Source organism: Oncorhynchus gorbuscha, linkage group LG11 (genome assembly GCF_021184085.1).
Source record: "Oncorhynchus gorbuscha isolate QuinsamMale2020 ecotype Even-year linkage group LG11, OgorEven_v1.0, whole genome shotgun sequence".
In the NCBI taxonomy this organism is placed as follows: Eukaryota; Metazoa; Chordata; class Actinopteri; order Salmoniformes; family Salmonidae; genus Oncorhynchus; species Oncorhynchus gorbuscha.
Window position 1 is genome coordinate 79,010,261 of NC_060183.1, and position 16,269 is coordinate 79,026,529.

Sequence of the window (16,269 nt, forward strand, 5' to 3'; positions counted from 1 at the left end):
GTCGACAGGTCACACTTTTTCCGTGGGTTGGTGCACTTCACCAGCCGATGGCGTGCCCCCCGCCCACACTTCACCGAGCACTGCAACACAGAGATTGATGGATTGGGCTGAGTCAGTGTAAATTAATTTCCAATGAGAATGACAAGCAGCATTGCGTTGCACTACTTTTGATCAGGACCCATAGTATCTGGTCAAATGTAGTGCACTATGTAGGGAATAGTGTGCCTTTGACCCATAGTATCTGGTCAAAAGTAGTGCACTATGTAGGGAATAGGGTGCCATTTTGGACTCATATACACATTAAGTACGTAGGTATCTTGGATGTGTCAGACAAGGTCAAGGGGTTAGGATGATCTGATGCCTTGATCACGCCGACAGCGTCATCTGGTTATTTGTGTAACAAAAGTTCAACATTCACCTTTCTGCTACCATTTCTGTCAAGCCGTCTACACATACAGTTTGACGTATATGTTTGGATAAATTGAACGTATGAAACACACAGAACGCACTTCACCTGCCTCTGTAACACAATGCTGCAAGGCAAACACAGCGTTCCAGAAAGAGCACTTCACCTGCCTCTGTAACACAATGCTGCAAGGCAAACACAGCGTTCCAGAAAGAGACGTTTGATTCCAAAAGGAGCATGGCTGTCATAATGTGATGATTGAAGGCTCTATGCTTGTCTCCCCTCCCTTTTACTGTAAGGTCAAAGGTTAGGTTTCTGCCATATTGCCTTTGACTGTCAATACCTTTTCATATCAGTGGACATTTATTGGTTTTTCTAGATCAGAGGCACTGTTTCAATCTGTCAGGGCACATTCGGTAGCTAGAGAGTCTGACAGAGATGACCCCATCAGCCACGAGGCAGTGCACTTGAATGCTACCCCTAGGCACTGAACTCGAGTCAGTTTTACCTCCTGCCAAGGAGTGGTTTCATACAGGACTGATTTAGTGTGAGCTAATTCCAGATCAGTCTGGTGGGGGGGGGGGGGGGCAACTTTTTCCTGTAGCCTATCTATCAAGCCACGTCACTCTTTATCCCTTCATCCTTCTCTCCTCTCTTTTCACATCTCCTCTCAAATTCCCCCTTTTCTCTCCTCTGCCCCTACGTGTTCACAGCTGCCTGGGGGATTGGACCAAGGAGGGGTGATCAAAGGCAAGGACATTCACTGTCAGTCTTGGCCCTCTCGGCCCGGCCCCGAAAAACCCCCCTGGTGTTGGCAGATGTTTCGCTTTAGACCCTCCCGAGCAACCCCCGTCCCCAGGTGAGTTATGGTCTGCTCCGCAACCTCCGACAGGGGGAGCATTAAATCATATGCTAGAATGGGAGGGAGGGAGTTATTGGAGGGGAGCAGCTTCTCTTTCTTTGTAGGGTGGAGGGTGGGCTACCCCCCCCCCCCCATTTTACAAACCTGTCTTTTTACAGATGGGAAGGAAAGGAGGTCGGTTGCGCTGGGCCAGGACTCACAGTCAATTTGACTTGTTTGGTCTAGACACACTAATTTAGTTGCCCTTTGAACTCTAAATGAGATCACTGGTTTAATGTATTGGGGATTATTGCAGGGGTGGCTACTATGGACAGAGAGAGACAGAGAGAGAAAGAAAGAGAGAGAGAGAGAAAGAAAGAAAGAGAGCGAACGAGAGAGACAGAGAGAGACAGAAACAGAGAGAAATAGAGAGAGACAGAGAGAGACAGAAACAGAGAGAGAGAGAGAGACAAAGGGAGACAAAGAGAGACAGATAGAGAAAGAAAGAGAGAGAGAAAGAAAGAAAGAAAGAGAGCGAACGAGAGAGACAGAGAGAGACAGAAACAGAGAGACAGAGAGAGACAGAAACAGAGAGAGAGAGAGAGACAAAGGGAGACAAAGAGAGACAGATAGAGACACAAACAGACCCCACAGAGCCCCAGGACACCAACACAGTTAGACCCAACAAAATCATGAGAAAACAAAAATATCATTACTTAAGAGAAAGAATTAACAACAAAACTGAGCAAACTGCAATGCTATTTGGCCCTAAACAGAGAGTACACAGTGGCAGAATACCTGACCACTGTGACTGAAACAAACGTAAGGAAAGCTTTGACTATGTACAGACTCAGTGAGCATAGCCTTGCTATTGAGAAAGGCTGCTGTAGGCAGACCTGGCTCTCAAGAGGATACAAGCTATGTGCACACTGCCCACAAAATGAGGTGGAAACTAACCTAACCTCCTGCCAAATGTATGACCATATTAAAGACACATATTTCCCTTAGATTACAAAGACCCACAAAGAATTAGAAAGCAAATCAAATTTTGATAAACTCCCATATCTATTGGGTGAAATACCACAGTGTGCCATCACAGCAGCAAGATGTGTGACCTGTTGCCACAGGAAAAGGGCAACCAGTGAAGAACAAACACCATTGTAAATACAACCCATATTTATCTTTATTTATTTTCCATTTTGTACTTTAACTATCTGCACACAATATAACATTTGAAATGTCCTTATTCTTTTGGAACTTTTGTGAGTGTAATGTTTACTGTAAAAATGTTGCTTTGGCAATGTAAACATGTGTTTCCCATGCCAAAAAAAGCCTCTTAAAATGAGAGAGAGAAAGACAGAGAGAGAGAGAGAGAGAGAGGGAGAGAGAGAGAGAGAGAGAGAGAGAGAGAGAGAGAGAGAGAGAGAGAGAGAGACAGAGAGAGACAGAGAGAGACAGAGAGAGGGAGAGAGAGACAGAGAGAAAGACAGAGAGAAAGACAGAGAGAGAGAGAGAGAGAGACAGAGAGAGAGAGAGAGAGAGAGAGAGCGACAGAGAGAGAGAGAGAGAGAGAGAGAGAGAGAGAGAGAGAGAGAGAGAGAGAGAGAGAGACAGAGAGAGAGAGAGAGAGAGAGAGAGAGAGAGAGAGAGAGAGAGAGAGAGAGAGAGAGAGAGAGAGAGAGAGAGAGAGAGAGAGAGAGAGAAAGACAGAGAGAGAGAGAATAGCATATTCAAAAAATAATGAATAATACAATTATAAATAATACATTTAGGTTAAATGAATAAAGACACTTGTATTTTAGGGATATTACAATGCTACATGATCATGTTTTTTAGGCCAGGTTATTACAATGCTACATGTTCATGTTTTTTAGGCCAGGTTAATTACAAATGGTTTATGGTCTGGTGAATTGTGACAATTTAAGTTCAGTTCTACTGTGTTGTAATTCCTTGTCAGGGGAAAGCGGGGAGCGAACATGCACTGGCATAAACACTCCAGCACATAAGAGTTTTATGAGTGGAGGTTGTGTTTGTCTGGGGGAAGGGGGGGGTTAGCTAAGTCTTTACCTAGAGTTTTATGAGTGGAGGTTGTGTTTGTCTGGGGGAAGGGGGGTTAGCTAAGTCTTAACCTAGAGTTTTATGAGTGGAGGTTGTGTTTGTCTGAGGGGAAGGGGGGGGGGGGGGGGTTAGCTAAGTCTTAACCTAGAGTTTTATGAGTGGAGGTTGTGTTTGTCTGAGGGGAAGGGGAGGGGGGTAGCTAAGTCTTTACCTAGAGTTTGATGAGTGAAGGTTGTGTTTGTCTGGGGGGGGGGTTAGCTAAGTCTTTACCTAGAGTTTTATGAGTGAAGGTTGTATTTGTCTGGGGGGAAGGGGGGGGGGGGGTTAGCTAAGTCTTTACCTAGAGTTTTATGAGTGGAGGTCGTGCTTGTCCACAGGGCATTAGCTAAGTCTAAACCTAGAGTAACCTTGACTTTTACCGAATGACTCATCTACAAACAGGGGAACCACAAACACACACTCCCACATACACACAGCTGCAAACACTACAAATACTAGAAAGCTATGAACTCATTTACCCATAAAATGATAAATCAATTTACTCCCCTTTGATAGGATTAACGGCCTTTCATCAACTGCATTATCAAAACAGAAAGATTTTCCCTCATCGACTTCTTACGTAAACTTACTTCAACGGGGGCCGAGAAAAAGCAACAGTGTTGAACGTGTGAGAAAACGAAAATCTTCAAAATGAGAAATTGGAGCCACATGAGAGAGAATCTCGATTGAGATATTTTCTCCTTATCGATACTGTTAGAGAACTGGTCGAGGCCTGGTTCCTTTAGTCTGCTGCCAGCAGGCCCTGAAAGGGTAGGAGGGAAGGAGGGAGCATGAGAATGAGGGAGAGGGGAGGATGGGGGTAGAGGGAGATGCTGGCAGCAAGGCCTGAGCCAGTGATGTGCAGGTGCTATACAGAGAACTCAAAGGAATCTCAGCATCATTGCGTAAGCCCCTCTATGTGGAGTGCCAAGGGGAATATTCTGGGAGCTAGCCTCTCTCTAAAACCTCTCTCTACATAAGCTTCTGGGGATAAACATTGGCATATTAGCTTAAATAGTCCTGTCTATGTGAGTTTGGACTCTGGTGAGACATTTTAAAAGTGGTAATGCAAAATGTGAATATACTAAATGTATATTAAGTACATTCTGCACATTCTGAATGAGTTGAATCTTGAGCCGAACATTTATACCACTTTTTTTTTTGCACTCTTGCTCACTAAAGTTCATAATCGTGTTATCTCATTTGCTAGCTGTCGAATTGTCGAGGGTTCCACTACGCCCCCAATTCTCCTCGCAACCAAGTGAGGCATCTATCTACTCAGTGTCTTTGCTAGCAGACTTTACCCATGAATCTTAGGATTGTTACTTAGCAACATAACTGACTGCAAGTTAGCTATTTCATAACGTAGCTGGCTACACAATAGTTTAGAGCTTTTTGAATTTGACCAGGTGGCAGATGGGATTGCGCATTGTCTCAATGGTCACTACTGAACACATCAGCTAAGTCTAATTTGAACACTAGTGGTCACTACTGAACACATCAGCTGAGTCTAATTTGAACACTAGTAGTCACTACTATACACATCAGCAAAGTGGTCTCTCGATAAAGGGCTCTGTGGCCCAGTTTTCAAGTTGAGATTCAGCCATAGAATACAGAGGGACACATGGTCACCACTCTGACTTGTATAAAGTGAACATGTGTAAAATCACACTGAAACACAATATTCATAGAATAAATGCAGTTGAATCCATATTTTCTTTGATGTAAAATAAATAGAGTAAGTAGTGTGTCACAACTAAGAGTGTGTGTGTGTGGCCTCACCTCAGACCACACGCCAGCCTCCCACACGGTGAGACAGTCCTGGCCCTCGCAGCGCTGGTTGGGGGCCGGCTTGGGGCCGGCACAGTCGCGGTCCTTGGCTTTGACCAGGGTGCCGTTGGCTAGCTGCAAGGTGCAGGCTACCTGTCTGCTCTGAGAGCCTCTACCACAGGTACGAGAGCAAGACGTCCACTCAGTCATCATCCACCTGGAGAGGTAGAGAGCACATTAATACACACATACTATACACAGTACACACACACACACAGTACACACACACACACAGTACACACACAGTACACACACACACACACGCACGCACGCACGCACGCACACACACACACACACACACACACACACACACACACACACACACACACACACACACACACACACACACACACACACACACACACACACACACACACACACACACACACACACACACACAGTACACACAGCTATACACACACACACAGTACACACACATACACACAGAGTACACACACACAGTACACTCACACACACAGTACACTCACACACACAGTACACACAGAACGCACACAGAACGCACACACAGTACGCACAATGTACAGATAGTACAGACAGACAGACAGACAGACCATACAACCTCCTGCTTTGTGTAAACAATGTGGCCACCAGACTTCATTCCCATTCAACAGAGAAACCTAAGCCAAGGAGCAGGAACGTGAATGGTGAGTATGTGTGTGTGTGTATGTGTGTGTGTGCGTGTGTGTGTGTATGTGTATGTGTGTGTGTGCGTGCGTGTATGTGTATGTGTGTGTGCGTGTGTGTGCGTGTGTGTGTGCGTGTGTGTGTGTGTGCGTGTATGTGTGTGTGTTTGTGTGTGTATGTCTGTGTGTGTGCGTGTGTGTGTGTGTGTGTGTGTGTGTGTGTGTGTGTGTGTGTGTGTGTGTGTGTGTGTGTGTGTGTGTGTGTGTGTGTGTGTGTGTGTGTGTGTGCGTGTGTGCGTGTGTGCGTGTGTGTGTGTGTGTGTGTATATGTGCAGGGGGGGGGGGGTCTCATCTCAGTGTTAATGACACCCCATAAACAGACAACCAGGCCCAAGCACAGCCCTAGAGGAAGGCTACCAGGCTGGTTCTGACGTAATGTGGCCCCATCTGGGTGACAGATGTGCAGGCAGAGGCACCAGGGAGAGTCTGGTTCTGCTGGTGGATGATGGTGATGGTGGAGGAGGGGAGGTGGGGTGGATATGCTCCATCCAAGCCTCCCCTCGGTGACTGCGATCAGGGTAGAGCAGCCGGAGAGGACAGGGTCCAGCTGGAAGTCTGCTCGGGCCAAACAGGAACATGACGTGGCCTTGTTGACCTATCACCCCCCCCCCCCCACACACACACATCCCTGTCTGACATCAGATCCACAGATCCAGTGGTCTGTTCTGCCGTTATCTGATTGCAGAGTTTTTGTTGTTGTTGAGCGCGGCAGGACTGTAAATGTTATTTATCCGCGGCTCGGGGTGATGAAAGCTCACAGCTTGCTGCTTACTGCTCGGCTGCAGATGAAGTGTAATACCCCAGATACATATGACAGATAAGAGAGAGAAACTAATGATTTCCAGGGGATGCATTGTGGTGGAATGTAAATGTCAGCAGCGAGTGTGGACTAGCATTGGACAAGCATTGGACTAGCCTTGGACTAGCATTAGACTAGCATTAGACTAGCATTATACTAGCATTAGACTAGTCTTGGACTAGCCTTGGACTAGCATTAGACTAGCATTAGACTAGCATTAGACTAGTCTTGGACTAGCATTGGACAAGCATTGGACTAGCCCTGGACTAGCATTAGACTAGCATTAGACTAGCATTAGACTAGTCTTGGGCTAGCATTAGACTAGCCTTGGACTAGCATTGGACAAGCATTGGACTAGCCTTGGACTAGCTTTAGACTAGCATTAGACTAGCATTAGACTAGTCTTGGACTAGCATTGGACTAGCATTGGACTAGTATTAGACTAGCATTAGACTAGTCTTGGACTAGCATTGGACTAGCCTTGGACTAGCCTTGGACTAGCCTTGGACTAGCCTTGGACTAGCATTAGACTTGCATTGGACTAGCATTGGACTAGCATTGGACTAGTATTAGACTAGCATTAGACTAGTCTTGGACTAGCATTGGACTAGCATTGGACTAGTATTAGACTAGCATTAGACTTGCATTGGACTAGCATTGGACTAGCATTGGACTAGTATTAGACTAGCATTAGACTAGTCTTGGACTAGCATTGGCCTTGGACTAGCCTTGGACTAGCCTTGGACTAGCCTTGGACTAGCCTTGGACTAGCCTTGGACTAGCATTAGACTTGCATTGGACCAGCTGTCTAGTGTTCATCTGTAGGAAGATAAGAGAAAGTTCTGTACTGGTATAGGCCCGGGGAGAAGAAGGGCTGCGATTCACATTTATAATCAAGGCAAAACAACTTTGTGGGCTTCATGTAAATGTTTGTACTGGTTTCTGTCAACAAATGTGACTTGGTGTATCTCCTCGATCCATTATGCAATGGATGATCTAAGGCTCAGCTTACGTCAGCATTAAAGAGGCAATCTGGGACCTAGACAGCGAGAAATCGCCCACCACATCATTCTCTGGAAAAACAGCTGAGAGTAAGACAAGTAAAACATTGGAGTAAAACAAGCTTATATTTAGGGTGCTGATGGAGTACGACAGTTTTAAACTTAGCTCATTTAAAAAAAAAAATATTAGTCATATTCTTTAAGAATCAATGGCTATACGTAATTAATTTAAAAGTTAAAAAAATCAATCTCAAATTCCCCCTTTTAATGGCGGAGCAATTCAGAGTATATCATGGAACACGTCTATACATGTGTTAAGAAGGTCCTTCAACTAAAGTGGAACAACCATTTCCAGGAACTACCAGAACTTGCTGGATGAAGACTGTTTGTATGAGAAGAACACATGACTGTCAGTGTTAACAAGCATCCCAGACTTTGGCATGGCGAAGTGAAGTTTCATTTCTCGTTGAGCTACATGTGCAATATGACTCAATAGAAACATCATTCTTCCATAAGAATTAAAAAGTCTGTTCTCAATGAATGTTGCTATTACACTATTTCCCCCCCCCCCCCCCCCCGATTTTTTGGGGTAAAATGTTTAGTCATTTAAGCAGACACTCTTATCCAGAGTGAGTGCATAGATGTTCATACTATTCGCTTCATAGGAATTGAACCCACAGCCCTGACATTGCAAGTGCCATGTTCTACCAACTGAGCCACACGGGACCACATACTATACTACTATACTATAACAAAGCCTGAGAAGGAAGGGAGAAAGAAGGAACATCCATATTGCACTGATCTTTACCTTGTCTGACATGGCTGATCTTTACCTTGTCTGGCAGGGCTGATCTTTACCTTGTCTGACAGGGCTGAGCTTTACCTTGTCTGGCAGGGCTGATCTTTACCTTGTCTGACATGGCTGATCTTTACCTTGTCTGACAGGGCTGATCTTTACCTTGTCTGACAGGGCTGAGCTTTACCTTGTCTGGCAGGGCTGATCTTTACCTTGTCTGGCAGGGCTGATCTTTACCTTGTCTGGCAGGGCTGATCTTTACCTTGTCTGACAGGGCTGATCTTTACCTTGTCTGACAGGGCTGATCTACCTTGTCTCTTTACCTTGTCTGACAGGGCTGATCTTTACCTTGTCTGACAGGGCTGATCTTTACCTTGTCTGACAGGGCTGATCTTTACCTTGTCTGACAGGGCTGATCTTTACCTTGTCTGACAGGGCTGATCTTTACCTTGTCTGACAGGGCTGATCTTTACCTTGTCTGACAGGGCTGAGCTTTACCTTGTCTGGCAGGGCTGATCTTTACCTTGTCTGGCAGGGCTGATCTTTACCTTGTCTGACAGGGCTGATCTTTACCTTGCCTGACAGGGCTGATCTTTACCTTGTCTGGCAGGGCTGATCTTTACCTTGTCTGACAGGGCTGATCTTTACCTTGTCTGACAGGGCTGATCTTTACCTTGTCTGGCAGGGCTGATCTTTACCTTGTCTGACAGGGCTGATCTTTACCTTGTCTGACAGGGCTGAGCTTTACCTTGTCTGACAGGGCTGATCTTTACCTTGTCTGGCAGGGCTGATCTTTACCTTGTCTGGCAGGGCTGATCTTTACCTTGTCTGACAGGGCTGATCTTTACCTTGTCTAGCAGGGCTGATCTTTACCTTGTCTGGCAGGGCTGATCTTTACCTTGTCTGGCAGGGCTGATCTTTACCTTGTCTGGCAGGGCTGATCTTTACCTTGTCTGGCAGGGCTGATCTTTACCTTGTCTGGCAGGGCTGATCTTTACCTTGTCTGACAGGGCTGATCTTTACCTTGTCTAGCAGGGCTGATCTTTACCTTGTCTAGCAGGGCTGAGCTTTACCTTGTCTGGCAGGGCTGATCTTTACCTTGTCTGGCAGGGCTGATCTTTACCTTGTCTGGCAGGGCTGATCTTTACCTTGTCTGGCAGGGCTGATCTTTCCCTTGTCTGACAGGGCTGAGCTTTACCTTGTCTGACAGCGCTGATCTTTACCTTGTCTGACAGGGCTGAGCTTTACCTTGTCTGACAGGGCTGATCTTTACCTTGTCTGGCAGGGCTGATCTTTACCTTGTCTGGCAGGGCTGATCTTTACCTTGTCTGACAGGGCTGAGCTTTACCTTGTCTGACAGGGCTGAGCTTTACCTTGTCTGACAGGGCTGAGCTTTACCTTGTCTGGCAGGGCTGAGCTTTACCTTGTCTGACAGGGCTGATCTTTACCTTGTCTGGCAGGGCTGAGCTTTACCTTGTCTGGCAGGGCTGAGCTTTACCTTGTCTGACAGGGCTGATCTTTACCTTGTCTAGCAGGGCTGAGCTTTACCTTGTCTGGCAGGGCTGAGCTTTACCTTGTCTAGCAAGGCTGATCTTTACCTTGTCTGACAGGGCTGAGCTTTACCTTGTCTGGCAGGGCTGAGCTTTACCTTGTCTGGCAGGGCTGATCTTTACCTTGTCTGGCAGGGCTGATCTTTAACTTGTCTGGCAGGGCTGATCTTTACCTTGTCTGACAGGGCTGAGCTTTACCTTGTCTGGCAGGGCTGAGCTTTACCTTGTCTGGCAGGGCTGATCTTTACCTTGTCTGGCAGGGCTGATCTTTAACTTGTCTAGCAGGGCTGATCTTTACCTTGTCTAGCAGGGCTGATCTTTACCTTGTCTGGCAGGGCTGATCTTTAACTTGTCTAGCAGGGCTGATCTTTACCTTGTCTAGCAGGGCTGATCTTTACCTTGTCTGGCAGGGCTGAGCTTTACCTTGTCTGGCAGGGCTGATCTTTACCTTGTCTAGCAGGGCTGATCTTTACCTTGTCTAGCAGGGCTGATCTTTACCTTGTCTAGCAGGGCTGATCTTTACCTTGTCTAGCAGGGCTGATCTTTACCTTGTCTAGCAGGGCTGAGCTTTACCTTGTCTAGCAGGGCTGATCTTTACCTTGTCTAGCAGGGCTGATCTTTACCTTGTCTAGCAGGGCTGATCTTTACCTTGTCTGGCAGGGCTGAGCTTTACCTTGTCTGACAGGGCTGAGCTTTACCTTGTCTGGCAGGGCTGAGCTTTACCTTGTCTGGCAGGGCTGATCTTTACCTTGTCTGGCAGGGCTGATCTTTACCTTGTCTGACATGGCTGATCTTTACCTTGTCTGGCAGGGCTGATCTTTACCTTGTCTGACAGGGCTGAGCTTTACCTTGTCTGGCAGGGCTGATCTTTACCTTGTCTGACATGGCTGATCTTTACCTTGTCTGACAGGGCTGATCTTTACCTTGTCTGACAGGGCTGAGCTTTACCTTGTCTGGCAGGGCTGATCTTTACCTTGTCTGGCAGGGCTGATCTTTACCTTGTCTGGCAGGGCTGATCTTTACCTTGTCTGACAGGGCTGATCTTTACCTTGTCTGACAGGGCTGATCTTTACCTTGTCTGGCAGGGCTGATCTTTACCTTGTCTGACAGGGCTGATCTTTACCTTGTCTGATCTTTATCTTGTCTGACAGGGCTGATCTTTACCTTGTCTGACAGGGCTGATCTTTACCTTGTCTGACAGGGCTGATCTTTACCTTGTCTGACAGGGCTGAGCTTTACCTTGTCTGGCAGGGCTGATCTTTACCTTGTCTGGCAGGGCTGATCTTTACCTTGTCTGACAGGGCTGATCTTTACCTTGCCTGACAGGGCTGAGCTTTACCTTGTCTGGCAGGGCTGATCTTTACCTTGTCTGACAGGGCTGATCTTTACCTTGTCTGACAGAGCTGATCTTTACCTTGCCTGACAGGGCTGATCTTTACCTTGTCTGGCAGGGCTGATCTTTACCTTGTCTGACAGGGCTGATCTTTACCTTGTCTGACAGGGCTGATCTTTACCTTGTCTGGCAGGGCTGATCTTTACCTTGTCTGACAGGGCTGATCTTTACCTTGTCTGACAGGGCTGAGCTTTACCTTGTCTGACAGGGCTGATCTTTACCTTGTCTGGCAGGGCTGATCTTTACCTTGTCTGGCAGGGCTGATCTTTACCTTGTCTGACAGGGCTGATCTTTACCTTGTCTAGCAGGGCTGATCTTTACCTTGTCTGGCAGGGCTGATCTTTACCTTGTCTGGCAGGGCTGATCTTTACCTTGTCTGGCAGGGCTGATCTTTACCTTGTCTGGCAGGGCTGATCTTTACCTTGTCTGACAGGGCTGATCTTTACCTTGTTTGATCTTTACCTTGTTAGCAGGGTCTTTACCTTGTCTGGCAGGGCTGATCTTTACCTTGTCTGGCAGGGCTGATCTTTACCTTGTCTGGCAGGGCTGATCTTTACCTTGTCTGGCAGGGCTGATCTTTCCCTTGTCTGACAGGGCTGAGCTTTACCTTGTCTGACAGCGCTGATCTTTACCTTGTCTGACAGGGCTGAGCTTTACCTTGTCTGACAGGGCTGATCTTTACCTTGTCTGGCAGGGCTGATCTTTACCTTGTCTGGCAGGGCTGATCTTTACCTTGTCTTGTCTGTCTGACAGGGCTGAGCTTTACCTTGTCTGACAGGGCTGAGCTTTACCTTGTCTGGCAGGGCTGAGCTTTACCTTGTCTGACAGGGCTGATCTTTACCTTGTCTGGCAGGGCTGAGCTTTACCTTGTCTGGCAGGGCTGAGCTTTACCTTGTCTGACAGGGCTGATCTTTACCTTGTCTAGCAGGGCTGAGCTTTACCTTGTCTGGCAGGGCTGAGCTTTACCTTGTCTAGCAAGGCTGATCTTTACCTTGTCTGACAGGGCTGAGCTTTACCTTGTCTGGCAGGGCTGAGCTTTACCTTGTCTGGCAGGGCTGATCTTTACCTTGTCTGGCAGGGCTGATCTTTAACTTGTCTGGCAGGGCTGATCTTTACCTTGTCTGACAGGGCTGAGCTTTACCTTGTCTGGCAGGGCTGAGCTTTACCTTGTCTGGCAGGGCTGATCTTTACCTTGTCTGGCAGGGCTGATCTTTAACTTGTCTTGTCTTTACCTTGTCTAGCAGGGCTGATCTTTACCTTGTCTTGATCTTTAACTTGTCAGGGCTGATCTTTACCTTGTCTAGCAGGGCTGATCTTTACCTTGTCTTGACCTTGTCTGGCAGGGCTGATCTTTACCTTGTCTAGCAGGGCTGATCTTTACCTTGTCTAGCAGGGCTGATCTTTACCTTGTCTAGCAGGGCTGATCTTTACCTTGTCTAGCAGGGCTGATCTTTACCTTGTCTAGGGCTGAGCTTTACCTTGTCTAGCAGGGCTGATCTTTACCTTGTCTAGCAGGGCTGATCTTTACCTTGTCTAGCAGGGCTGATCTTTACCTTGTCTGGCAGGGCTGAGCTTTACCTTGTCTGACAGGGCTGAGCTTTACCTTGTCTGGCAGGGCTGAGCTTTACCTTGTCTGGCAGGGCTGATCTTTAACTTGTCTAGCAGGGCTGATCTTTACCTTGTCTAGCAGGGCTGATCTTTACCTTGTCTGGCAGGGCTGATCTTTACCTTGTCTAGGAAGGCTGATCTTTACCTTGTCTGGCAGGGCTGATCTTTAACTTGTAGCAGGGCTGATCTTTACCTTGTCAGGGCTGATCTTTACCTTGTCTGGCAGGGCTGATCTTTACCTTGTCTAGCAGGGCTGATCTTTACCTTGTCTGGCAGGGCTGATCTTTACCTTGTCTAGCAGGGCTGATCTTTACCTTGTCTGGCAGGGCTGATCTTTACCTTGTCTAGCAGGGCTGATCTTTACCTTGTCTAGCAGGGCTGATCTTTACCTTGTCTAGCAGGGCTGATCTTTACCTTGTCTGGCAGGGCTGATCTTTACCTTGTCTAGCAGGGCTGATCTTTACCTTGTCTAGCAGGGCTGATCTTTACCTTGTCTGGCAGGGCTGATCTTTACCTTGTCTAGCAGGGCTGATCTTTACCTTGTCTGGCAGGGCTGATCTTTACCTTGTCTAGCAGGGCTGATCTTTACCTTGTCTGGCAGGGCTTATCTTTACCTTGTCTAGCAGGGCTGATCTTTACCTTGTCTAGCAGGGCTGATCTTTACCTTGTCTGGCAGGGCTGATCTTTACCTTGTCTAGCAGGGCTGATCTTTACCTTGTCTAGCAGGGCTGATCTTTACCTTGTCTAGCAGGGCTGATCTTTACCTTGTCTAGCAGGGCTGATCTTTACCTTGTCTGGCAGGGCTGATCTTTACCTTGTCTAGCAAGGCTGATCTTTACCTTGTCTAGCAAGGCTGAGCTTTACCTTGTCTAGCAAGGCTGAGCTTTACCTTGTCTGGCAGGGCTGATCTTTACCTTGTCTAGCAGGGCTGATCTTTACCTTGTCTAGCAAGGCTGAGCTTTACCTTGTCTGGTAGGGCTGATCTTTACCTTGTCTAGCAAGGCTGATCTTTACCTTGTCTAGCAGGGCTGATCTTTACCTTGTCTGGCAGGGCTGATCTTTACCTTGTCTGGCAGGGCTGAGCTTTACCTTGTCTAGCAGGGCTGATCTTTACCTTGTATGGCAGGGCTGATCTTTACCTTGTCTGACAGGGCTGATCTTTACCTTGTCTGGCAGGGCTGATCTTTACGTTGGCAAGGCTGATCTTTACCTTGTCTGGCAGGGCTGATCTTTACCTTGTCTGGCAGGGCTGATCTTTACGTTGTCTAGCAAGGCTGATCTTTACCTTGTCTGGCAGGGCTGATCTTTACCTTGTCTGACAGGGCTGATCTTTACCTTGTCTGACAGGGCTGAGCTTTACCTTGTCTGGCAGGGCTGAGCTTTACCTTGACTAGCAGGGCTGATCTTTACCTTGTCTGACAGGGCTGAGCTTTACCTTGTCTGGCAGGGCTGATCTTTACCTTGTCTGGCAGGGCTGATCTTTAACTTGTCTAGCAGGGCTGATCTTTACCTTGTCTGACAGGGCTGAGCTTTACCTTGTCTGACAGGGCTGAGCTTTACCATGTCTGGCAGGGCTGAGCTTTACCTTGTCTGGCAGGGCTGAGCTTTACCTTGTCTGGCAGGGCTGATCTTTACCTTGTCTGGCAGGGCTTTTACCTTGTCTGGCAGGGCTGATCTTTACCTTGTCTGGCAGGGCTGATCTTTAACTTGTCTAGCAGGGCTGATCTTTACCTTGTCTGGCAGGGCTGATCTTTAACTTGTCTAGCAGGGCTGATCTTTACCTTGTCTAGCAGGGCTGATCTTTACCTTGTCTGGCAGGGCTGAGCTTTACCTTGTCTGGCAGGGCTGATCTTTACCTTGTCTAGCAGGGCTGATCTTTACCTTGTCTAGCAGGGCTGATCTTTACCTTGTCTAGCAGGGCTGATCTTTACCTTGTCTAGCAGGGCTGAGCTTTACCTTGTCTAGCAGGGCTGATCTTTACCTTGTCTAGCAGGGCTGATCTTTACCTTGTCTAGCAGGGCTGATCTTTACCTTGTCTGGCAGGGCTGAGCTTTACCTTGTCTGGCAGGGCTGAGCTTTACCTTGTCTGGCAGGGCTGAGCTTTACCTTGTCTGGCAGGGCTGATCTTTAACTTGTCTAGCAGGGCTGATCTTTACCTTGTCTGGCAGGGCTGATCTTTACCTTGTCTAGCAGGGCTGATCTTTACCTTGTCTAGCAGGGCTGATCTTTACCTTGTCTGGCAGGGCTGATCTTTACCTTGTCTAGCAGGGCTGATCTTTACCTTGTCTAGCAGGGCTGATCTTTACCTTGTCTAGCAGGGCTGATCTTTACCTTGTCTAGCAGGGCTGATCTTTACCTTGTCTAGCAGGGCTGATCTTTACCTTGTCTGGCAGGGCTGATCTTTACCTTGTCTAGCAGGGCTGATCTTTACCTTGTCTAGCAGGGCTGATCTTTACCTTGTCTGGCAGGGCTGATCTTTACCTTGTCTAGCAGGGCTGATCTTTACCTTGTCTGGCAGGGCTGATCTTTACCTTGTCTAGCAGGGCTGATCTTTACCTTGTCTGGCAGGGCTTGTCTTTACCTTGTCTAGCAGGGCTGATCTTTACATTGTCTGGCAGGGCTGATCTTTACCTTGTCTGGCAGGGCTGATCTTTACCTTGTCTAGCAGGGCTGATCTTTACCTTGTCTAGCAGGGCTGATCTTTACCTTGTCTAGCAGGGCTGATCTTTACCTTGTCTAGCAGGGCTGATCTTTACCTTGTCTGGCAGGGCTGATCTTTACCTTGTCTAGCAGGGCTGATCTTTACCTTGTCTAGCAAGGCTGAGCTTTACCTTGTCTAGCAAGGCTGAGCTTTACCTTGTCTGGCATGGCTGATCTTTACCTTGTCTAGCAGGGCTGATCTTTACCTTGTCTAGCAGGGCTGATCTTTACCTTGTCTAGCAAGGCTGAGCTTTACCTTGTCTGGTAGGGCTGATCTTTACCTTGTCTAGCAAGGCTGATCTTTACCTTGTCTAGCAGGGCTGATCTTTACCTTGTCTGGCAGGGCTGATCTTTACCTTGTCTGGCAGGGCTGAGCTTTACCTTGTCTAGCAGGGCTGATCTTTACCTTGTCTGGCAGGGCTGATCTTTACCTTGTCTGACAGGGCTGATCTTTACCTTGTCTGGCAGGGCTGATCTTTACGTTGTCTAGCAAGGCTGATCTTTACCTTGTCTGGCAGGGCTGATCTTTACCTTGTCTGGCAGG

The 16,269-nt window shown here is 47.5% G+C and overlaps 1 protein-coding gene across 1 annotated transcript in view; it reads right to left on the reverse strand.

Annotated features, from left to right (window-relative positions):
- LOC123989530 (A disintegrin and metalloproteinase with thrombospondin motifs 19-like) overlaps positions 1 to 16,269 on the reverse strand; it is a 136,853-nt gene that overhangs the window by 29,438 nt on the left and 91,146 nt on the right. The window contains 2 exon segments of the mRNA XM_046290604.1: positions 1 to 80; positions 5,127 to 5,331. The exon segment at positions 1 to 80 is cut by the window's left edge and continues 73 nt beyond it. Of these exon segments, the coding sequence (XP_046146560.1) occupies positions 1 to 80; positions 5,127 to 5,331 (285 nt within the window).